This window comes from Zalophus californianus, chromosome 1 (genome assembly GCF_009762305.2).
Source record: "Zalophus californianus isolate mZalCal1 chromosome 1, mZalCal1.pri.v2, whole genome shotgun sequence".
Lineage (NCBI taxonomy): Eukaryota > Metazoa > Chordata > Mammalia > Carnivora > Otariidae > Zalophus > Zalophus californianus.
In genome coordinates, this window is record NC_045595.1 from 167,729,351 (window position 1) to 167,754,372 (window position 25,022).

The window sequence follows — 25,022 nt, forward strand, 5'->3', positions numbered from 1 at the left end:
ATTGTTAGAAAACACAAATACAAAGCCGAGCATGGAGTTATAGTCTAAGTGGTGGGGGGTGGGAGGGATGGGGTGGCTGGGTGATAGACATTGGGTATGGTATGTGCTATGGTGAGCGCTGTGAATTGTGCAAGACTGTGGAATCACAGATCTGTACTTCTGAAACAAATAATGCAAGATATGTTAAGAAAAAAGAAAAAGAAGAAGATAGCAGGAGGGGAAGAATGAAGGGGAGTAAGTCGGAGGGGGAGAGGAACCATGAGAGACGATGGACTCTGAAAAACAAACTGAGGGTTCTAGAGGGGAGGGGGTGGGGGATGGGTTAGCCTGGTGATGGGTATTAAGGAGGGCACGTTCTGCGTGGAGCACTGGGTGTTATGCACAAACAATGAATCATGGAACACTACATCAAGAACTAATGATGTAATGTACGGTGATTAACATAACAATAAAAAATTTTAAAAAAGAAAATATAAAGAATAAAACATTTATGGCATAATGAATACACTATTTCCAATTTAAATAAATAAATATATTTTATGCTTTGGTGGAAAAAAAATTAATGCAATCAAGTTCTAAATGACCACAGATTGAAACTCTTCACTTTCCCTCCAAAATATCATATTACACCTAGAAATTTGTGATATTCTGCTCACAATACTTTGGAATTCTTCACGTTTAAATATGAACTACTGGGGGTCAGTTAAGGCATCAACTCTTGATTTGGGCTCAGGTCATAATTTCAGGGTCCAGGGATGGAGCCCCCAGTCAGCTCCACCCTTAAGATTCTCTCTCTTGGGGCGCCTGGGTGGCTCAGTCGTTAAGCGTCTGCTTTCCGCTCAGGTCATGATCCGGAGGTCTTGAGATGGAGCTCCGCATCAGGCTCCCTGCTCACCGGGAAGCCTGCTTCTCCCTCTCCCACTCCTCCTGCTTGCGTTCCCTCTCTTGCTCTCTCTTTCTGTCAAATAATATAAAAAAAAAAAATTCTCTCTCCCTCTGCCCCTCCCCTCAACCCCCTCCTATAGCCAGTGCAAGCGCGCACTCTCTCAATAAACAAATAAATAATAAATAAGAACTATTCCATATTTTGTGGCTAAGTAATGATTGTCTTTTTAAAATGGAACTAATCTTTTGATAGAGATCAACCTGCTTACAACCTAACTACCAGTATATCCTAAAGTGCCCAAACTATTTTTAAAATCAATGTATTGTTCAGTTAATTTATCTACAAAATGGGAACAATACACCTAATTAATTAAATTGAGGTGAGGATGAAAACAGAAACCATATGAACAAAACTTAGCCCCACTCCTGGCATACCGCACTCAATAAAGTAATTTAGTTTCACAGACGTTCCAAATCCTGGCTCCCCCAATAACCACTGGGGTATCTTGGGCAGGTTATAGATCTCTTTGGGGCTCACTTTTCCCCTCTACAAGATGAGGGTGATAATAATATCTGCCTTATAATGTTGTTCTACAGAGAAAATGAGATCATGTAAAAAAAAAAAAGCACTCAGAACAACGTCTGGCTCATATAAAAAGTGCTCTGTAAATGTTTACTGCTATTATTGTCAGTAAGTTCCTTTGGTGGGCTGAGGAGGTGGAGTTTAAGAGAAGCCGATATCAAAAAGGGGTGGGGCCACAGAAACTGCCAATTTCAAACGTATACCCAGATTAAGATTACTGTGGGAAATAATTATGCGAGATTGCTCTCCTGAAAGGTTTCAACGTCTTTTTATTGTCTAATGGATTCCAGAATTTGGGGGTGGTCATGGGGATTCCCTGAGAATTTGGTGAAAGCTGTTACTGTCCAAGGAAAATGTAGTCTTTGCACACAGTTCCACGGGGTCGACAGACCTCTTAGAACCATCGATCCCCCTCACCCCCACCAAGAAGTCAGGGCCCCCAGATAATTACCCCCTGGTCTAAGCTGTGGAGAGAGGCCTAAACGCTCAAACCGGCCCCCGACCCAGAAGGCTGCTGCGGAGCCTCGGAGCTGTAACCAAAACAAAGGAGCTCGGCTCACGCCCGGCGACTCCTGGCCACAGAAGCACCCACACCCACACCCCGCGCTCCGCTGGGTAGCGACCAAACCCGATCCCAAAACCTGGTCTGCAGAACAAGGAGTGGATATCTGTGGACTCTCGGTCACCCTGAATTTTACCACGGCCACCGAACACTTCCAAAAAAGGGTTTAACGTCGGTCTAGGAGGTATGTTTGAGAGAGGGTTTCCTGAACGTGACAGGAACCGAGAAGATAAGGGAGACGCGTAAAGCGAAAGATGGAGATCCGGCACTTTTCACTTGGGCATCCAGAATTCAAAGTAAAAAATCCAAGAAAGGTCACCGCAGTCCGAAACCCACCACCGAGGCAGCCTCAGAAGCGCGGGAGCCAAAGCGCCCGGCCGCCCGAAAGACCCTGGAGTTGTAGTCCCCAGCTCGGCCCTCTCCGCAAAGCCGCAGAGCCAGACAGCACCCGGGAACTACAACTCCCAGAGGGCAGCGCGACTCCGCGACGCCCACAGCCCGCATCAAAAGAACTGGTACAGAACTGCACCCCTAAACCCAGACTTCTTTTCTCCACCAGGGAACTATTAATTTAGTTCCATGGAGTAAACTTTGGGATTCAAGGGGTGGGGGGTTGCCTTACCTTCTCCAGGAGGCAAAGCCGGGTCGACGCGCGCCACCGCCATACTTCCCGCTTGCTAATAATACCAAGCAACCGTCCTCCAGCTGCCCGGTGGAGTTTGGAATCAGGAGGAGGGAGCCGGAAACTACAGCTCCCAGGATGCACGGCAACCAGACGGCCCAATTGGCTGCCTGCGTTTAATGACGTAAAATTCGGGTTAGAATCTGAGCCGCAGTGTGTTTAGGAACCCTGGTGAACTCCCTGATCTGACAGATAAGCAAACTATTGTTAGATGATCTTCTCGCTCCCTTTCCTAGGTGTCTGTGAAATTTGACACTTTTACCATTTATAAGGTCGCTATTTAATACAGATCGAATCTGAGCGCTCACTGCTACAAGTCTCTAACGTGGCCACCCCTTTTGACAATTCTGAGGAAGGTGCAAGTTTTCTGCTCTGCTATAGGAATGACTTGGGCAGTCTTGTTGAGATAGTCAAAATGGATACATTTCAACTTGAAAATTTAAAGCATTCTCGGATAGAAGGTTTTATACAGTATTTCTAAGTGGTTCTTGTATATTTAACAGAACTTTAGACCTGAGGGTATATCTAATAAGTATGAACCTAGAATTTTTGCAAGGAATATACAAAAGAATTTTACACTATAGTCTCCAAACTCAAAAATTACACTGCCTAACTCGAGGGGAGTAGGCTCACACTTTTGCTATAACTATTACCTGCTAACTAGTATGATTGTAACTATTAACACAAGAGCTCAGCAAATGGAGAAAGAAATGGAAACAATAATCTTCAAAGAAGACTTGAAGGAGGAAGTGAAACTGAGCTAGGGCTTAAAAGATGGGTAGACTCTAGACAGTTCAGAAGTAGATGAAAAGACACTAGCATAGGCTGCAAGTGGGGTCAGTTGGTAATGAAGCTGCTCTCACAGGAAGTGAGAGACTAACCTAATAGCAGGACAGAATGTACAAAGGGAACTTCCAATCTCTATTACACATGCCTCCATTCCCTCTTGCAATCTTTATTCTGAACTCCCCTGTTTCTGAAACAGCAATATACAAAATCTCTGACAATTTGTGGTTTGGGAAAGTCCATTAACTCACACTTTTAGATTTCCGGGCCCTTGATCCTGTGAACTTTTCCTCCTTTATGGGTTCTCCTCTGATCTCTGTGACTACAACCCCCCTTAACTCTTTTTTTTTTAAGATTTTATTTATTTATTCATGAAAGATGGAGAGAGAGAGGCAGAGGGAGAAGCAGGCTCCCAAGGAGCAGGGAGCCCAATGCAGGACTCGATCCCAGGACCCTGGGATCATGACCTGAGCCGAAGGCAGAAACCATCTGAGCCACCCAGGCGCCCTTTTTTTTTAAATTTCAAGTATTTATTTAAATTCCAATTAGTTAACATATATGGTAAAATGAGTTTCAGTTGTAGGGGCGCCCAGGCGGCTCAGTCATTTGAGGAACTCTTGATTTTGGTTCAGGTCATGATCTTGGGATTGTGGGATCCTGGGATCCAGCCCTGCATTGGGCTCCATGCTCAGTGGGGAGTCGGCTGGAGATTCTCTTTCCCTCTGCTCCTCCCTCCTGCTCTTGCTCTAGTAAATAAATAAATCTTTAAAAAAAAAACTAAGTTTCAGGTGTAGAATTTAGTGATTCATCACTAACATAAAACAGCCAGTGTTCATCACAAGTGCCCACCTTAATACCCATCACCTATTTAACTCATTCCCCTGCTAACCTCCCCTCCATCAAGCCTCAGTTTGTTCTCTATAGTTAAGAGTCTCTTATGATTTGCCTCTCTTTTTTCTCTTCCCCTATGTTCATCTGTTTTGTTTCTTCAATTCCACATATGAGTGAAATCATATGGCATTTGTCTTCCTCTAACTCGCACAACTTAACTCTTTTTTTTCACTCTATTTCCCACTGTTTTATTCTGAAGACAAATTTCCTAGTTCTGAAGAGGTAATTAAGACTAGGAATCTTTCTCATCTAACAAAGAGGCCCCTTATTTATTTATTTATTTACTTTAAAGATTTTATCCATTTATTTAACAGAGAGAGAGAGAGAGAGAGGCAGTGAGAGAGGGAACACAAGCAGGGGGAGTGGGAGAGGGAGAAGCACGCTTCCCGCCAAGCAGGGAGCCCGATGCGGGGCTCGATCCCAGGACCCTGGAACCATGACCTGAGCTGAAGGCAGTCACTTAACCAACTGAGCCACCCAGGTGCCCCGAGGCCCCTTATTTAAACTGAAATACAAATTCCCAATGGGTGCCTGGTTGGCTCAGTCAGTAGAGCATGTGACTCAATGTCAGAGTTGTGAGTTCAAGCCCCAGTTGGGCATGGAGCCTACTCAAAATTTAAAAAAAAGAAAGAAAGAAAGCTAGAGAAAAGAAAATGTTATGAAGAAAATCACAAATTCCTTTTCATCCCTTCAAATAAAATAATAAACTCAAAAGGCTACTTTATGTAGATATTCTCTACAAGGGGTTGGCAAACTATGCCCTATAAGCTGAATCTACTCTACCTCCTGCTTTTTCTTTTTTTTTAAGATTTTATTTATTCATCTGAGACACAGAGATACAGAGAGCATGAGCAGGGAGAGAGGCAGAGGGAGAGGGAGAAGCAGGCTCCTTGCTGAGCCAGGAGCCCGATGTGGGACTCGATCCCAGGACTCTGGGATCATGACCTGAGCCGAAGGCAGACGCTTAACTGTCTGAGCCACCCAGGCGTCCCTACCTCCTGCTTTTGTATAGTCTACAACTAATTACAGCTTTTACATTTTATATGGCTGGAAAAAAAACAATAGTAACATTTTATGAGACATAAAATTATATGCAATTCAAATTTCAGTGTCCATAAATAAAATATTTTTGGAATACAGCCATACTTATTTACCTATTGTCTATGGCTGCATTTACAGAACAATAGAGTATTCATAATTGAGACTATATGTGTCATTCTTACCACTTCAGACTGCTGCTACATACTACAAATCACCAAAACACATTTTTACTTGACACCATTTCAAGTGCCATGCATATCACCGTACTGTGACATTTTATTATTTATTACCAACATATACCTATCAGCAAAACAAAAAAAGAAAAAACTAGACTTAAAATATTCCATCTTCAAGATACAGTTAGATGTGGATTATTTTATCAAATTCGCTGCAAAGCATTATGTTTATTATGCAATAACCATTATCTGTGCTTAAAGAATACAATATATGTCTACCTTACCAGACTAACCAGCTATCACAATATTCCTAAATCACAGCAATCAATCAGAAAAGTTAGAAAAATTTAATAGATATCTCATAGTAAAATTTCTTCAAAGAAAGAAAGAAAAAAGAAAGAAATCCTGCTACCAAAGTGAGTTTTCAAGTGGCTCATTTATTAGCCAAGCAAGGAAAGTCATTTACTTTAAATGTTTGACGGCAGTCACTTAAGAAATATATCCAGAGGGCGGCTGGGTGGCTCAGTTGGTTGAGCGACTGCCTTCGGCTCGGATCATGATCCTGGAGTCCCTGGATCGAGTCCTGCATCGGGCTCCCTGCTCAGCGGGGAGTATGCTTCTCCCTCTGACCCTCCCCCCATCTCATGTGCCTTCTCTCTCATTCTCTCTGTCTCTCAAATAAATAAATAAAATCTTTAAAAAATATATATATATCCAGAAAAAATGAACTCGTTTAAGACCATTAGCCTTTAGGTAAGAACAGCTGCTTTAAGTGTTAAACCTCTGTGAGCAGCACTGATAGTCAAATTATTTAGTGAAGGAAAATTATTTTTTTAATTTTTTAAGATTTTATTTATTTATTTGACATAGCAAGAGAGAGCACAAGCAGGAAGAGCAGCAGAGGGAGAAGAAGGCTCCCTGCTGAGCAAGGAGCCCGATGCGGGACTCAATCCCAGGACCCTGGGATCATGACCTGAGCCGAAGGCAGACGCTTAACCGACTGAGCCACCCAGGCGTCCTGGAGGAAAATTATTTTTAATATTTTCCATGGCTCTTAATAAATGGACAGGTGTTATTGATACAGCTTATTTGTGCCTGTTTATTCAGAAAGTCAATGTTTGAAATGACTGAAGAATAGCCTCTATGAATAGCCTGCATGAAACAGGTGAGAATATTTTTAAAGAAGTTGAGAAAACACTGATTACACCTGAAGTGAAATCAGCTATGATGTGTTACAACTTACGTAAGTAGAAAAAGGCTCAGCTTAACAGATTTACAACACTTGTGAAAATGTAAGCTGTTAAATACTATGGTTGTAGCATCATTGTATTATCAATCAATATGTACTTTGTAGAAAACATTTGAATCTACCAGGTGTTATTGAACCTGTAGTGTTAACAATAAACTTCATTTGTTCTCATGGACTGTCAGTCCATGAATTCTTGTCAGAATTAGCAGCTGAATATCTGATTTGTGCTACCACACAGCATTTGATGTTTCGTTGTGGTTTTTTTAAAGATTTATTTATTTATTTATTTATTTGAGAGAGAGCACGGGAGCACAAGCTGGGGGAGGTGCAGACAGAGAGGGGGAGAATCTCAAGCAGACACCCTGCTAAGCACAGAACCCACTGAGGGGCTCAGTGTCACAAACCTGAGATCATGAGCTGAGCTGAAACCAAGGGTGGGATGCTCAAAGGACTGAGCCACCCAGGTGCCCCTATAGGATTTTTCTTAAGCTCAGGGTCAAGATTGAAATTTTTCTAAATGAAAAGACCCCCCCACCACCACTACTATGGAACACTGACAGAAAGCCTTTAAAATTCGTTTTGTCTACCCTCCACCTCTCCCAAAAAGAATTTCATTTTTCTCTTTAGTAGACTTGTTTTACAAAAACTCATACTCAATCCTGTGATTATATTTAAAATTTCATCAACGAAAATATTGTGAAAATTTGTTTCTCATTATATAAATATCTACATAATGTCCTCAATCTTGCCTGTTAGTCCACAAAGCCTAAAATATTTACTATTTGCAGGCCTGTTTTTTTTTAATTATTCTATCCAGTATTTTTTTTTAGGATTTTATTTATTTGACAGAGACACAGCAAGAGTGGGAACACAAGCAGGGGGAGTGGAAAAGGGAGAAGCAGGCTTCCCGCCCAGCAGGGAGCCCGATGAGGGGCTCCATCCCAGGACCCTGGGTTCCTGACCTGAGCCAAAGGCAGAGGCTTAATGACTGAGCCACCCAGGTGCCCCAGACCTCTGTTTTAGATGAAGTAAAATCTGAGTAGGAAGTTAGCCAGTGGAAGGGAGGAAAGATTTCAAACCAAAGAAAATAGCTTGAGTACATGAGTGAGAACCAACAGAATATATGAAAAATAATAAGCAGTTACTACATACATACTGAAAGATACAAACACGACGTGTTCCTCTTACATTTTTGAGCCAATTGGTAATACCAGTTTCTTCCAGAAGATGGCTCCCTTTAATTATTTTCCAACATCTTATTATGGAAAAATTTCCAATATATAGAAAATTTGAAAGAATTCTACAGTAAGCACTCATAAACTCATAAACTTACTATGTTGATTCTCTTATCAACATTTTATTATTATGCTTGTTTTATCACACTTCCATTTATGTATCCCTTCATCCAGCTCGCTTTTTGAAGTCTCAGTACACTTCCCCCTATTTACTTAAGCCAGTGTTTCATTAACTAGTACTCAATACAAATTTATTTTCCTTTCTTTTAAAGTAAAATCTACATACAATGAAATATGCAAATCTTAATGAACATTCCCCGAGGGGTTGTGGGTTTGTTTTTTTTTTTTAAGACTTTATTTATTTATTTGAGTGGGGGAGAAGAGCAGAGGGAGAGGGACAAAGCTGATTCGATGCTGAATGGGGAGCTGATGCAGGGTGGTGGTGGGGGGAGAGGGGCAGGAGGGTTTGATCCCACAACACTGAGAACAGGACCAGAGACTTAATGAGCCACTTAGGCAGCCCGGAACATTCCCTGAGTTTTGACAAACTGTGTAGTTAACCCAAAACCTATACAGATATAGAACATTACACAGAAAGTTCCCTTGTATACCTTCCCACTCAATCCTTCCCTTCCCACCCAGAAGCAACTACTGTTCTGATTTTTTCCCATCAAAAGTTAGTTTTGCAGGGCGCCTGGGTGGCTCAGTCGTTAAGCGCCTGCCCTCAGCTCAGGTCATGATCCCAGGGTCCTGGGATCGAGGCCCACGTCGGGCTCCCTGCTCCGCGGGAAGACTGCTTCTCCCTCTGTTGCTCTCCCTGCTTGTATTCCCTCTCTCGCTGTGTCTCTCTCTGTCTAATAAATGAATAAAATCTTAAAAAAAAAAAGTTATGTATGATGTAGAACTTGATATATATAAAATCATACAGTAAGGCATTTTTTTTTTGGTAAGGCTACTTCCACTTAGCATAGTATTTTTGGTACTCGTATGTTGATGTGTAAATCAAAAGGTCATTCCATTTTATTTCTGTATAGTAGTCCATTGTGTAAATATATACTTTAGTTTGCTTATGTGTTCACGTACTGATGGGGCTCTGCACTGTCTCCTATGTTTTCCTGTATTATGAATACAGCTGCTGTTCTTGTATAAAGTATTTAAGGTTTTTTTTAAAAGATTTATTTATTTGAGAGAGTGCACAGGAGTGGGGGGAGGAGCAGAGGAAAAGGGAGAGACTCAAGCAGACTTCCTACTGAACTTGGAACCCAACTAGGGGCTTGATCCCATGACCTTGAGATCATGACCTGAGCAGAAGCCAAGAGTCAGATGCTTAACCAACTGAGCCATCTAGACACCCCTGTATTTTTAAAGTTTTTTTTAAAGATTTTATTTATTTATTTGACAGAGAGAGAGAGAGCACAAACAGGCAGAGCTGCAGGGAGGAGAAGCAGACTCCCTGCTGAGCAGAGAGCCCAATGTGGGGCTTGATCCCAGGACCCTGGATCATGATCCAAGCTGAAGACAGATGCTTAAGTGATTGAGCCACCCAGGCACCCCTGCTTCTCTCTCTCCCACTCCCCCTGCTTGTGTTACCTTTCTTGCTGTGTCTCTCTCTCTGTCAAATAAATAAAATCTTAAAAAAAAAAAATCCAGTCAGTATTCAAATTACCCCCATGGTCTGTCTAGCGTGTTTGTTCAAATCAGGCCTCAAATAAGACCCATACATTGCAACTGGTTGAAGAAGTTCTTAAATTTCTTTTAATCTGGGCACCTAGGTGGCTCAGTCGGTTAAGTGTCTGCCTTCAGCTCAGGTTGTGATCCCAGAGTCCTGGGATCGAGTCCTGCATCGGGCTCCCTGTGAGCCTGCTTCTCCCTCTCTCTCTCGTCTCTTATGAATAAATAAATAAAATCCTTAAAGAAAAATTCAAGTTGTGGGGTGCCTGGGTGGCTCAGGCGTTAAGCGTCTGCCTTTGGCTCAAGTTGCGATCCTGGGGTCCTGGGATAAAGCCCTGCATTGGGCTCCCTGCTCAGCGGGAGGCCTGCTTCTCCCTCTCCCACTCCCCCTGCTTGTGTTCCCTCTCTCGCTGTCTCTCTCTGTCAAATAAACAAATAAAATCTTAAAAAAAAAAAAAAAATTCAAGTTGTGCAACCAATACAGCCGCACAGGGCCTAACACTCAAGAGCATCCCACACTTGGGGTTTAATACCCTGCATTTGCTGTTTCGGATAGTGATAATTGTATCTTTTGAATTTGTGTTCTGTGAGTGAAGTACAGTGGGAATAATAGGGCATGTGCCTGGGGCTTGGAGCCTCAGCTCACAGGTGGTCCACTTCCCACTTCTTCCTCACTTTCTAGGGATGGGTTTGGAGAGTGGCTGGTTCAGTTTGCTGCCATGCATTCTGAAAGCAGCTTGATGCCCACCCCCATCCAGGACCCAGGTATATAACACATCCCAGGGGGTTGCCCATTTGCTGTGGGTTAGGCCAGGAATACAGTATAAGGAGATGGCCAGCTTGACAGCGCCTCCCTCACCACCACCCCCCGGGTGGGGTGGGGGGGCATAACATGTTGGTCCAGAACCTCACAGTAGGGGCAACCCAAGAGATGGCTGGGCCTCGTGTGTTCCAGTACATACATCAAGTCACAAGGCAGGTCCCTGGGCACCGGTGAGCGGCTGCACATCCCTAGCGAATGTCCTTGCCTAAGGGAGTATGACATTAAATAGCAAATGAAAAAACACCATAAAACGTCAAGAGATAGATTACCGAAGAAAGGAAATAGCTTAATATCTTATACCTTTATCCTGTTATTTGAAAAAGGGGGTCCCACTTTCATTTTACACTGGGTCCTGAAAATTATTTGTGCAGGTAGTCCTATCCATAGGCTTTAATCTCTCTTTTCCTTTCAATTCACATATTGTTGAAGAAGTCATCCTGCAGATGCCAATTGCATCCCTGTGGAGTTGTTTCACATGTTCCTGTCCCCCATATATCATATAATTGGTAGTTAGATATATTAAGACTTGATTAGATTCAGATTTTAAAGTATACTTCATAATTATTAATTTTAATAATTCTTCATAATTTTATTTTTTAAGTAATCTCTACACCCAATGTGGGGCTCGAACTCATGACCCCAAGATCAAGAGTCACATATTTTACCAACTGAACCAGCTAGGTATCCCATTAATGCTTCATAATTTTAAGGAAAGCTTCATAGCTTTTAATGCCATATAGTTTTTAAACCTAGTCATTTTCTAATCTAGTTACTGGGCATTCCTTTCAAAGCCTTCCCTGAAGTCAATGCCTGAAAGTCTTCGGATTAACCAGCCTTCCAGGAACTATGGTGGTAGATTCTAAAAAGGCACATCCCTCCCACACCTGAGAAGAGAATGCTATGGGGAGAAACACTAAAAAGGGGGCTGAGTCATTCTAAAGGCATTCATCTTTACAGTCCTGTCATTGTCTTACTGGAAATTTATGTGGCTTTTAGCACTGTCAAAACTCTTCCATAGGCTTCTCTGAAGTGACTATCATGGACTTTATTTCCTTTGACCTCATCTGTTCAGCCTTCTTCACATGATTTTCCCTCCATTCCCCTGTCCCTTAAATACTGGTATTTCTGGATTCTTTTTTGCTGATTCACTCTAGTCACTCTTTCTGGGGGTAGTAGACACAGAGATGCAATATCCAGATCCCTCTTCAAGCAAGAGCTTGCTGCCAAACAGTGGACATTGACCATTGTCACTGGCATCCCCACCTATCAGTAGGATCTGGCTCAGCTACTGATAACCACCTTACTTGGGTCATGATCTCTCTGGGGCAACACACATCTGGTGATAAGGTGGGGGTATAAATGGGTTGATTATTTGGCCAAACATGGAATACTCTGACAGGCAATAATTGTTCCAGAGCTCCTGCTGGGGATGACTGAGGTTTAGTTGGGCCAGTAATTTATTTAACTTCTGCCTCATATTGCTTTCTCCCCTCTCCTTTCACAGGACTTGATCCCTAATAAACATTTTGCATCCTAAACGCAGTCTCAGGAAATGCTTCCAAAGAAGCCAGCCTGTAACACTAGGTGATATCATCACACATATTCTATCACCTATATGTCCATTACTCTTAAAATATATCCTATTCCAAACACTCCTTTGAACTTGTTTAACTTCCTAAAACACACCACCACCTTAATGTACTATAGGCATCTTGAGCCCTGACTTTGCAAAATTGACCCTTTCCCCCACAAACATGCTCCTTTCTCTTATCCGTCCTTTTGACAGATGATATCATTATTCACTAAGTTCTCATCTTCACAATTTCCTTACCTCCTCTATTAACTATCCATTGCTACGTCAACAAAGTATTCCTAAACATAGTAGTTTAAAACAACAAACATTTGTGATCTCATAGTTTCTGTGGGATAGGAATTCAAGAGGGTTTATCTGAGTGGAAACAGAAGAGAAAGGAACATGTTCTGCCACTGAGCTTCCAGAGTCTGGAGCAAGGATATGTTGATTTCAGCCCAATGTTATTCACTTTAGACTTCTGGCCTGCAGAACCGAAAGAATGTATTTCTCAACTTTTAAGCTACCAAGTGTGTAGTAATTTGTTACAGCGACCACAGAAAACTAATACAGCAAGTAAGTATATGTAAAAGATGAAGGAGGAATGAACAGAAGAATGCTCTGTTCTCAGGAGCTATAGGAGGCTGAGAAGAAGGCCAGCTTTGGTTCAGTATTTCTCCATAAGAAAATAAATGAGAAGGAAAGACAGCGGAGCCTTTTTCCTATAAAAGAGAATGTAATGGGGTGCCTGGGTGGCTCAACTGCTTAAGTGTCCAACTCTTGGTCTCAGCTCAGGTCTTGAGCTCAAGGTTGTAAGTTCAAGCCCTGTGTTAGGCTCCAAATAAAAAAATAAAAGAGAATGTAAAGATAAAGTCACCAAAAATTTATGGATGGTGTTGGAAGCTGTGTCTGATGACACTATATAAAATACTTTTAGGGTCTTCTGTATACCTTCTTCTTATTCTAAGAGTATTTGAGCACAATTTAAGGTGTGATACACACAATGTGTTACAAAGAACCCTGAGAGGCCAGCTCAGGAATGCCCTCTAAGAAAGAGTAAAGGAGCGAAAATCTCTAAGACCTAGTTTTCTGCTTTTCCTCCACAGAGCTACTCAGGCCAAACTTAATTTTGAAGACCAATAAAATAAAATCTTCCTAAAATGCTTGGGAAGGTACTATAAATTCTGGGGTCCTGTGGACCAAATTCCTGCTTATAAATCTTGGCTCCATCCTCTACTCATATCCAGCTGTGCCTTGGAGCCTGTAGAAGCCAGGTGGTTTTCTCCTCTTTCTCTTTCTTTTTTTTTTTTCTTTAATGATCAAACATTAATCAGCAGTGATTTAAAACCAAGAGAACTGTATGAGTGTCGGAGTTGACTAAGTTCATCAAGCCATGGAAGCCCAAGGCATCCATTTGCCTATAGTCTATTTAGACAATGTCTTCCAAGTATACCAGGTATTCTGAAAAGCTGGTCAGAGTTGGTCAGACTGTCCAATTCCTCCTCTTTGCTTTTCAATTCCATGCTGATCTCTATTAATTCTTTTATTTATTTTATTTTTCACCCAAGGTGGAGTTCAAACTCACAACCCCAAGATCAAGAGTCGCATGCTCCACTGACTGAGCCAGCCAGGCGCCCATTATCTCATTCTTGAGACTGGTTCCAAAATAACTGTACAGCTTTCTTAGCATCAGCCACGTTATCGGACTTTACAAATCTTTTCAACTACCTACTAAAAGATCCTTTTTAAAGATTTTTTTTAAACTTATTTGACAGCGAACACAAGTAGGGAGCCGCAGGCAGAGGCAGAGGGAGAAGCAGGCTCCCCACCCAGCAGGGAACCCGATGCAGGACTCGATTCTGTGATTCCAGGATCAGGACCGGAGCCGAAAGCAGAGCTTTAAACGACTGAGCCACCCTGGCGCCCTAAGTGAGCAGTTTATATAGGCCGCATTAATCAATCATTACATTTTGTTTCCTAGTCAAATACGCCAACACACAATTCAAGGATTGTCTCTTGCCACTTCCCAACATATGCTAGTTTCTAGCGTTACATAAGGGCTCAAGCGATTGAAGCATTGGCCCTCCCACTGGGCTTGGCCAGAGCTCCCTTTCCCAAACATACAGATCAAAGCTTTGCCCTTCTCTGTGCAACCACCCACCCCCCGCTGCAATAAGCTGGAAGTTGAAACCTAGCTCTTCGCAGACAGGCAGTTGTCATTTTGCAGTGCTTCAGCGATTACTTAATAGGGATTTTGTAAACTGAATAATGTATGTAAATGATTTAGCGTAATTCCTGGCACAAAGAGAACTCAATGAATGTTAGTCATAATTAATGTAAGTCGCCGTCATGTACAATTCGATTAGCAAGGCGTGGGAGACAGTTCAGATGTCATTACTATTTTCCAAGGTGAAACGATTAAAATTTAATTTTGCTGGTTGAGGAAATGGGCCAACACGGAAGGCAAAGTGTGACTTTAAGTTTTACCTGTGGGTATTGTCTGTAGGTCACTAAACTACATAGAGTTCACATCATTCTGTGCAGCAGGACGATGGCTATAGAACACTTGACCGCGGGAGCAAGAAGGACTCAGAAAACAACCACTTGCCTGCCTAACCTACGGTCAACTTTTCTCTGGCTCCCAGAACTGGCTCCTCCTCCAGAGGAAGGAGGCGGCCGTGATAGACGTCATCACCGAGCGCCGGGGTTAGAGAAGGGAATTGGGGGAGGAGATTGCCCTATTGCCTTATAAGGCTTCTTCCCATGATCCTCTCTTTCTTTTCACCATCTTTCCTTCTTCTCGGCTGCCGCAGCTATGAAGTGAGCAAGAGCCTTAGTCCTCAATCCGCTTCCATCTTTGGGCACAGCACCTCTCCCGCGTCCTGGGCTTGGCTTCTCCGTGCCGTAGACACTCTCCCTAATGGGCTTTCGCTTTTTGTTACAGGGTCGAGCTGTGCAGTTTCAGTGGGTACAAGATTTACCCCGGACATGGCAGGCGCTACGCCAGGACCGACGGGAAGGTGAAAGGCCGCGTCGCCCAAACGCAGCTTGTGCTCTTAAGAGGAGAGACCGGTCTGATTCGGTCTAAGCGTGTTCATTTACCGCATCGTTCTTGGTCCCTGCAAGGCTTGTTTCGGGGACCGTGTGTGCAATGATTGTTAGGATCAGAAGCCTCTAAGTGAACCGCTCTTGAGGTTTGATCTAGTGTGAGTCAGGTCGGAAATGAGTTTGGGTAACTCAGATGTCCCGGGAAATGGACCACCGAAGTATCTGGCCATTTTATGGGCACTAGATTCTCTCAATCCCGGTAGGGACCGGAGCTAGATGCCTCCTGGAATTTGATACCCCGCCCTTCCCTGCGATGTGAGCTGAGGTTTTCCTGCTTTCGCTGTAAGGACAAACCTCAGAGGCCTTGGTGGTGCCACTTTCGTGACACAAGCCTGTTGGTCTCTGTGGGCCAAATGAGGGGAGAGAACTAGAGTATTAAGAGATCCAGCTCGCTCAGCTTCCTGCGTTCGAGTAGGTGACTACTTTGAACTCGTTTCTACAGGTTTTCCAGTTTCTTAACGCAAAATGCGAATCCGCATTCCTTTCCAAGAGGAATCCTCGGCAGATAAACTGGACTGTCCTCTACAGAAGAAAGCACAAAAAGGGACAGTCGGTAGGTAAAATGCAGTTTGATCTTGTGGGGCTCTTAAGTTTAAGCATCAGTTGCTGCGCTGTAAAATTGTAAATGAGACAGTCTGTGTAAGTGCTCTTAAGCTGTAAAGCATCAATCAGTGAAGTGAAAATGACTGATAAGTCTCCTTATACACCTTGGGCTCACAGGAACGTCGGGTTGAACTTTGAAAGCATCCCCTTGCCAGAGTCCGATAAATTATACTATGCTCACTTGAGTTATAAGGCACTGTGGAAGTAATTAAGGGGTTCCAGTGGGTAGAAATTAATAGCATGGTAACTTGGTTTTGAATATGTTTATAGGATTAGTCCTAAGGGATATCTGGAATCTTACAGCATACTAGTTTGTTCTTAAGACTAAATGTTTTTTGTTTTTTGGTTTTTTTTTTAAATATTTATTTATTTGACAGACACAGCGAGAGAGGGAACACAAGCAGGGGGAGTGGGAGAGGGAGAAGCAGGCTTCCCGCTGAGCAGGGAGCCCGATGTGGGACTCGATCCCAGGACCCTGGGATCATGACCTGAGCCGAAGGCAGACGCTTAACGACTGAGCCACCCAGGCGCCCAAGACTAAATGTTTTTTGAAGTGCTCTTTAGCTTGATGGAGGTTTTTGAGGAAAGGTTTTAGTGCCATGGCAGTAGGATTCGTATTCAGGAGGCTTGGAATATTTTAGTGAACCACCTACTGGGTGAAAGACATCACTAGGTATTGTGGGAGTTCAGAGGAAGGGAACATTTATTTCTGACTTAAAAGGAGATTTGACACACCCATTAGGATAGTCCTTATCCAAAAACGGGGTCGGGGGATTACCAGTGTTAGAAGAATGTGGAGAAATTAGAACCTTTGTGCATTGCTTAATGTGAGATGCTACAAGCACTATGGAGATGGTTTCACAGTTTCTCAAAAAGTTAAATGCAACTATATCCAGCACCTCCTCTTCTAGGAATATACCCAAGAAAACTGTAAACAGTAACTTAACACAGATAATTTCTATGCTAACGTTCATAGCACTGTTACAATAGCCAAAAGATGGAAATGGCCCATAAGTAGGTGAATAGATGACAAAATGTTACATACATACGATGGAATATTACTCAGCCTTAAAAAGCTGGTAACTAGCCAATATGGATAAACTTGAAGACATTATGCTAAGTGAAATAAGCCAGACACAGAAGTACAAATATTACATGATTCCATCTTTATGGGGTACCTATAGTGGCAAATTCATAAAGACAAAGTAGAGGTTATCAGAGGCTGGGCAGGGGAAGGGAGGAATGGTGGGGGGTTATTATTTAATGGATGTGGAGTTTGGAATGATGAAAAAGTTACCAAGATGGATAGAGGTGGTAGTTGCACACGACATTGTGAATGTACTTAATGCCACTGAGTTACAGACATAAATGCTTTAAGATGGCTAATGTTACGTATCTTATTAGCAAAAGTTTGAATTGTACTGTCTTGAATCCTGGACATTTCCTACTACTTAGTAGCTTTCGTGTGATAAATCATTTTCCAATTGACTATTTCCTCCATTGACAGTACTTTAGGTAAAAGTAAAATAGGTGAGTTGAGGTTTGATAATTTTTTTTCCAGAAGACTCTGCTTCGGATTCTCCCTCCCTCCTCCTCTGCCACACACGTGCCCCCCCTCCCCTTTCTCGCAAATAAAATTTTTTTAATCACATTTGAAGTACCATCTTCAAAGAGTTTGGCTTTTGTCTTTTTAAAGTAGTAAAAAATGGCCAGGATTTGTGAGAGAATTTAACCGATCTATAATTGGAAAATTTATCTGCCTATTGCAGTATTTTATATATTCTTTAAATCTTTTCAAATGATTGCATGAATTATCTTTGTTGAATATTGCTATGATCTGAATGTATACCCCTAAAATTGAGATGGTGAAATCTAACCCCCAAAGTGGTGATATTAAGAGGTGTGACCTTTGGGAGGCTCTGCCCTCAGGAATGGGAATAGTGCCCTTATTTAAAAAATGCTGTTTATCAGGTGCTCGGTCTGGTATTTTGTTGTAGCAGCCTAAGTGCACCAAGACAAATAAAATCTTAAGATTTTGTTTCCCCCCATGTTCATGAAGCAAGGTTTATAAGTACACTCCCATCGTTTTGTAGGAAGAAATTCAAAAGAAAAGAACCCGCCGTGCAGTTAAATTCCAGAGGGCCATCACTGGTGCATCCCTTGCTGATATAATGGCCAAGAGGAATCAGAAACCTGAAGTTAGGAAGGCACAACGAGAACAGGCCATCAGGTGAGGAAGCCTTCGATATGAGCATTTCAGCTGTTCGGATGGATTATGTTATGTTTGCATTTATAGGTATAGGAATCTAATTTGATGTTATTTTGTGTTTTGAGACTTGGCGTCTGTAAAGAAATTGCCAATCATAAATATTGAAGTTTAATACAGAAGTTTATAATATACTATATACTTAATGATTTGTTGAAATTCTGTATGCAGTTAAAGCTACTGCACAATTTCTAATCTATGTTAAGCTGACTTGGTGGTTAATGACATTTATTGACAAACCCTTTGGATTTATACAAATAATTGCAATGGGGAAGGAATATGATAATTTCCCAAAACACTCTTACCTCCTTGTTACTAAACTGTGCTCTTAAGGAGTAAAACACTTTGCCTAAATTATTTTTAACTCCACAGGGCTGCCAAGGAAGCAAAAAAGGCTAAGCAAGCATCTAAAAAGACAGCAATGGCTGCCGCTAAGGTAATTGTGAGATTGTCCTGGATTTCTTATTTAAAATAACAGGAGGGGTCCTGGCTGGCTCACTCATTAGAGCATGTGACTCTGGATCTTGGGATTGTGAGCTCAAGCTCAAGTTGGGTGTAGAGAGTACTTAAAAATAGACTAATAAAAGGAAAATTTATTTTTAATCCAAATTGTTAATTTGATTAGTGGAAGTTTCAAGTTTTTAAGGAATTTAGTGCAAGGCTCCAATGAAAATGATGTTCATAACTGGTTTCTGGGTGTGTGATTTCAGAGGTCCCTCTGCCAGACAAAAATTGGGAAAGGAGAAAAAATAAAGGAGGCTTTTGTTTTTAAAGTTTATTTTGAAAAGTTTTCAGTAATAGGACAGAGTTTGCCCAGCTTTTCTCAATGTTACCAGTTTAGATAACCATAGTAAAATTTCAAAGCCATTGATCTCAGGTGACTAATAATGTCCTTTTTCTGTTCTAAGGATACAATTCAGGATCCCACACTGCATTTAGTTGTGTCTCCTCACTTTAACCCCTCCATTCTATGACGATATCTTTGTCTTTCATTTACATATATAGAAGTAGACTTTTAACTTCTCAGGGAGAGGGTAACTTTTAAGAATAATACTAGGAATGTAGTTAAATAATGGAAAACCTAGAATACACAGAATCTGAACATGAGAAGGAGGTGATTTAAAAAGTTGCATGTAATAATGCCACATAACATGTTATCTTTTTACAGGCTCCCACGAAGGCAGCACCTAAGCAAAAGATTGTGAAGCCTGTGAAGGTTTCTGCACCCCGAGTTGGTGGAAAACGCTAAGTTGGTGGATCAGATTTTTAAATAAATATCTGACTCTAACTAGATTGTGGTGGTGTTTTTTATTCTCAAAACACAACATTGGGCCTACATGTAATAGCTAAACTAAATCTTTTTAATGAATTATTTTCTTGTTGAGTTACCCTCTTTCATGGTAGACACATTTTGTATTGGGCTTGCCTTTTGTTCACTGGTACTTCACCTCTTACCATTAGTTGATAGCTGAGTTAAAAGTGCTTAAAACTTCAACTGTACTATTAATCTCCTTGCTTACAGAAAATAAGCTTAAATGAAGAGTACAACTTAACACATGAGTAGAATATTTGCTTACAAATTTCCAAGATAGTTTGTTGAGCTGAAAATTAGAACCATAGTTAAAATTACAAAAAAAACAGTAGCCTGATGTTCAAGAAATACTTGTGTGTAAAATGTGATAAGGAAGAGTAATAATTTATGCTAAGAATAGGCTTGCACTGGGGTGCCTGCGTGGCTCAGTTAAGCGTCTGGCTTTGGCTCAGGTCAAGGGACTGAGCCCTGCACTGGGCTCCCTGCTCAGCGGGGAGCCTGCTTCTGCCCCTCCCCCCATGTGCCCGCTTGCTATGCTTGTGCTCTCTCAAATACATGGAAAATTAAAAAAAAAAGACTAGGCTTGCACTTCATTGAAAGTAGATCATCTTGTGTACCACACTGCCAAACTGGAAAACAACAGGGAACAAGCCACATCCTCGTTTAAGAAACATGCTTTTACACATAGAATACTTAGGTGAAGGTAAAAATCATACATCCCACCCTCTCCACACACACACCTACATTCTATCCAAGGTGATGGAACTAATTATTGTTATGTCTAGGTGATGTTAAATTCAGGCATTGTACTAGGTGTTGGGAATAAATAGAAGAGTCCTTTTGGGGGGACTTAAACTAAAAATGTGTAAAATCAATTAATATTCAAGGTACATTGGTTCTTGCTTAGAAACTAAGATTTTGCTTGGGGAAAAAAGTCATTTTTATTGTAGTGTTTTATGAAATTACAGGGGGAAAAAAAAACATTAGTTAGCTATGAACGAGGAAAACTTAACCAATCAAAATACCCAACTTGAATTCAGAGCTATAGATTTCTAAATTTTGGACACAATCTTACTTAAGTGCTTTTCTGATTTACACATCTTAATAAAATGAAACTGCCAATTCTGATTACCTTTGATTACTGGGTAGCCTGCTGTCCAGCAAGAGCTAAAAAAAAACCCTAAATACCTGTTCTGGGAGGATGGCAACTTTAGCTTTTAGACCAATTAGACCACCTGTAAAACCTTTTTCTTCGTATTGGCCCAAAGGCACAGAGGCGAATCCAAGTATGGTGGGCTTCTCAGCGCTTTCACAGGGCTTTTTTGGCATAACCTGAATTGGGTGTAGGATTTATTTTTAAGTTTTTCTTCTCCACTTCCACGACTTGTTAAATTTTTATTTAAATCTATTTTTTAAATTTAAAGGGAGTCAATTTCACAGCTGAAGAGCGATGGTGCTGACCCAGCACACAGTTCTTGAGCTGATTTGGATAGCTGTTTTGGGTGCCCCACCCCAAGGAGGGGAGGGGCGCAGCGCATCTCCACCTTCTAATTCCTCCTCCCTTCCCAAGCTGTCTCAGTCTGTGGATTGAGTGACCCTAAGTAAATCCCAGGTCTAGTGGTTCTGTCTTCCTCTGCGTCTGGGAGGTCACGTACCTACAGCCAGAGTCATTCAAGGATGCTGCCTCAAGTATCTAGGCCATCTGTTAATTTCTGCAACCCCCACCCACAAGTACCACAGAGACTGGGTGCCATCCTATTTTTTGAGCCCAGTGCATTCACCTGTTGTCTGCCTTAACCTGTCTCCACAAGGTCAAAGAGCCTCACCTAGCGACTTGCAGACTCCAAGATGGGGAGGAGGGGTTGGCCCGGAGTTCTCAGGCGCCAGGAAAGCACTGTCAGTGCCTGACCCGTTGTCAAGTAGGATGTCACAGGCCTGTGGTCTTGTCTGCGCTGTAGATAAAACCCACGTTAGGGTGACAGAGGTCACCACTCTGCGCTACCCGCTAAAAATGTGAAACAACACACAGTACACACTGGAAAATGCAGTTCAAGTCGCCTCAGCCTTTTGTGCATCCAATAAATATTGGGTGTAAAATGGAGAATTCCCCCCCAGTTTATGTAAAAATATGTGCAAATTAGGCTGTAAGAGTGCTAAATACTCCTCCCCACTCGTTGCCAACATCGTTACCTTCATATATAGAAAACTGCCCCTATGTACGACGATCATTCCAGAAAAATCCCTACTATTCCATGCATGATTTGGAGCCAACAGTTTTAAGTTTAGAAATTGCAGTAAGTCCTATCATTGAGGGACTTGGATTTTAAACGTTTAACTGGAAATTACATTTACATGTGAATGGGGCTGTCTCTGGTCTTGTGTCCTTAGATTTACATTTTACTGAGAGCCTCAAAATCTGATGCTTTTAGTTGTCGGGGGACTCTCAGAAGGTAGGCGGGGGGGGGGAACAGACTCTTCTACATTTTGGCGTACCTCGGACAAGGTAACAGCCCACCAAGTCCTACACGTGCTCAGAGCTTGGGAAAGGGGAAAAATAAAAAGGGAAACTGCCAGGACTTAAGATGTCTTCTCGAAGCGACTTCGGTCTCCCAGGAAGGGCCTACCCGCTTCCAATATGTCCGCCCGCAGTCCTGACGTCACTCGGTCAGCTTCATCAAGCCAGAAAGCCGGTGCGCTCCAATCAGGACTCAGTCCCCTCACCCACTACCCTTGATCACGTCACTTCCGGTGGTGCAGCAGCCATTTTGTCAGTCGCCAGTGGATCCCGCGCGCTGGAGAAGTGCAGTTCCCCCTGGTTACCAATTCGTCCGTTCTCCCTTCGCGCTGCGGGCGCCGTCGAAGAGCACTCACCTCTGATACACTGGTTCCTCCCTACAGTCCCTCCGCCGTTGTTGCATCCGCCCGGAGCCAGTGCGTTGTCTTCCTCCCCCACCACTGACAGGCGCCCTCAGGGAGCCGCCGTCAGCGATGTCAAGCGAGGAAAGCTACCGGGCCATTCTTCGATACCTGACAAACGAGCGTGAGCCGTATGCGCCGGGCACCGAGGGCAATGTCAAGCGTAAAATCCGCAAGGCGGCCGCCTGCTATGTGGTGCGCGGTGGGACTTTGTACTACCAGCGGCGGCAGCGGCACCGCAAGACCTTCGCGGAACTGGAGGTGGTGCTGCAGCCGGAGCGGCGCCGGGGGCTCATCGAGGCGGCGCACCTGGGCCCGGGCGGCACTCACCACACCCGGCATCAGACCTGGCACGACTTGTCCAAGACTTACTGGTGGCGAGGTAAGACCTCGCCCGTGGCGAGGGGGCGGACGGCGGCTTGTTGCCCAGGCAAGGCCCGCTGGCGGAGGCGGGCCTGTTTGTGCACGAGCGAGTTTGGGGGTCCCAGACGCCCCTTGCCGGCGCAACCTGCGCTCGGCGGCGGAGCGGCTGCCAGGCGGAGCCGAGAGGGTGGGGGACGCGAAAGGAGCCGCACTTCCCACAGGAAGGAGGCCGGGGAAGCTGGGGGCGGGTCCTGGCCCGGGGTGGGGCGAAGGGGGCTTCCCCGGGGGCCGGGCCAGCCGCCGGGAGGGGCCGGGACGTGCGGGCTACTGCGGGCCCGCCTCCGTCGGCTGAGCTGGAGGCGGTGGCTCCTGCCCTCCGGGGACGCCCCTGGGCGGCGGGGGGCGGTGGTTGTGCGGAGCTACGTGTCGTGCCTCCTAAAATCCTGTTGTGCTGACGGTCTGGAGGAGGGACGGTTCGCCCCAAGCCTGGGCTGCTTCCTCCGGCCGTTTCCGCTCGGGTTTTGGCCCGCGGTTTTGAGTTTCTCTGGATCTGCTTGCCCGTCGTCGTCAAACTGTGCTACGGCGGCATAAGTAAGCAATAAGGCAAGAGGTGATTTGAAGTGAGTCTATGGAAACAGCCATCTTCAACTTCGATTATGGAGCAAGAATTCAATGCAAAGAATAGCAGATAACCCTGCATTCTGAATGTTTTCATGTTCTTTCCTCTGATACTGTGAAAAGCTCTTTGGAAACTGTGAGGCACTATGTATACCCAGAAGAGATACGGTTACTGTGGTTCTAATAGTCAGGAAATAACTGCTGTAGTTTTTTGACTCCTTGGGAACCAGATTAGGGAAGGAGAGCAAGGGTCTTTGGCACCTTTACCGCTCTCAGTGTCCACAAAGTTGATTTACATTGAACCTGTTCGGTTAGAATTAGCGAAAGTTTTGCAGGCCCAGATAAAAGAGGTTTTGTTCGGAAGGATTCTGCCACTCACTCTCCTTACGGCTCTGGAGAAGTTAGGAGTCTCGGTTACTCACCTGTGAGTAAAGAATTTGGACTACTGAATACATTCTGAAGTTCTTTTCAGTTTATGAACTTCATTATCAAGCCTATTAATGGACAAACTAATGGGTAGTCCTTCCTTTTGTTCCTGAGAGTTCTTTCGTGTTTTCAAAAACGGTCCAGCTCTGTTGTCTTCTTACATGCTTTCCCGTCATTTATTTTCTATTTTAAACCGATATTTGAATGAAATTCCTCTAAAGGGACAAAAGTGTGAGGAGTAAACACGGAGTAATTGCTGCATTTTGTTAGGACTGGTTTGGTCAGACCGGGTTTTCTTGAGCAAATGGTTCAGGTTTGATACTTTACGACTTGCTGGGGTGCCTGACTAGTTCAGTCCGAGGAGCATGCGATTCTTGATCTCTGGGTGGTAAGTTCGAGCCCCATGTTGGGTGTAAAAATTACTTCAAAATTAAAAAAAAACTTTATGACATGTTAAAAATGACAATTACAGCTAAAAGTAACATTGATCAGAGTTTTACATGCAGGTTTAGTTCTGAGCTCATAATTTGTTTTTCACTCATTTAATTTTGATAAAACCTTGTAAGGTGGAAACATTTATATCTCTATTTTACAGAGGACAAAACTAAAAGCACCAGGAGGTTAAATATGTCAGAGGTCACACAGCGGACCTTTGTAATTTCACTCTTAACCACTGTTATATGGTGCTGTAAGGGTTTATGTTAAGAAATTTCCTTCCCAGGGCCCCTGGGTGGCTCAGTGGGTTCAGCGTCTGCCTTTCCGTCAGGTCTTGATATCAGGGTCCTGGGATCGAGTCCCGCTTCCAGAGTCCGTGCTCAGTCTCTTCCTCTGCAGCTCCCCCTGCTTGTTTTCTCTCGCGTGCTCTCTCTTTCCGAAATAAATAAAATCTTAAAAAAAAAAAATTCCTTCCCTAAATTTATTGTCTGTGAATGATCGTGAATACAGTTTGGAGGGGGGGTTTTGTTTGCTTTTTGTGTGCAGTGTCTTAGACAAAAAAACTGAGACCATGTTTATGTTTAATTGAAAAATGAAAGAGATACATTTATTTGTATACATTTGTAAAATTTAAAAGTCCTTAAGCAACTAGAATAGGTATTCTTGAAGTACCATACTTATGGTACTAAACCCCTGGCAAGAGAGGCCCTGAGATCCTTTCAGAGGATCCATAAAGTCAAAATTATTTTCATGATAATTCCAAGGCATTATTTGCCTTTTTTACTCATTGTCTCCCAAGTATACAGTGGAGTTTTCCAGAG

The 25,022-nt window shown here is 43.1% G+C and overlaps 3 protein-coding genes across 4 annotated transcripts in view; 2 read left to right on the forward strand and 1 right to left on the reverse strand.

Annotated features, from left to right (window-relative positions):
* Positions 1-2,695, reverse strand: part of CEP97 (centrosomal protein 97) — a 28,162-nt gene extending 25,467 nt beyond the window's left edge. For both annotated transcript variants that reach the window (XM_027582177.2, XM_027582178.1), the window contains exon 1: positions 2,653-2,695. In XM_027582177.2, coding sequence (XP_027437978.1) covers positions 2,653-2,695 — 43 coding nt within the window. The remainder of the gene's footprint in view (positions 1-2,652) is intronic.
* Positions 2,696-14,865: 12,170 nt separating this feature from the next.
* Positions 14,866-19,424, forward strand: RPL24 (ribosomal protein L24). Its single transcript, XM_027582183.2, has 6 exons — positions 14,866-14,974; positions 15,099-15,174; positions 15,705-15,815; positions 17,959-18,095; positions 18,504-18,567; positions 19,300-19,424. Exons 1-6 carry the CDS (start codon positions 14,970-14,972, stop codon positions 19,378-19,380), a joined length of 474 nt encoding a protein of 157 aa, XP_027437984.1. The 5' UTR covers positions 14,866-14,969; the 3' UTR covers positions 19,381-19,424.
* A 146-nt stretch (positions 19,425-19,570) lies between these two features.
* Positions 19,571-25,022, forward strand: part of ZBTB11 (zinc finger and BTB domain containing 11) — a 34,541-nt gene continuing 29,089 nt past the window's right edge. The window contains exon 1 of the mRNA XM_027582176.2: positions 19,571-22,741. Coding sequence (XP_027437977.1) covers positions 22,432-22,741 — 310 coding nt within the window. The 5' untranslated portion in view covers positions 19,571-22,431. The remainder of the gene's footprint in view (positions 22,742-25,022) is intronic.

Bases quoted from the DNA above. Each gene is read 5' to 3' on its own strand.
- RPL24 (XM_027582183.2), top strand. The intron at 15,816-17,958 runs GTAGGTAAAATG...ATCGTTTTGTAG, and splicing joins AGCACAAAAAGGGACAGTCG to GAAGAAATTCAAAAGAAAAG. The intron at 18,096-18,503 runs GTGAGGAAGCCT...TTAACTCCACAG, and splicing joins CAACGAGAACAGGCCATCAG to GGCTGCCAAGGAAGCAAAAA.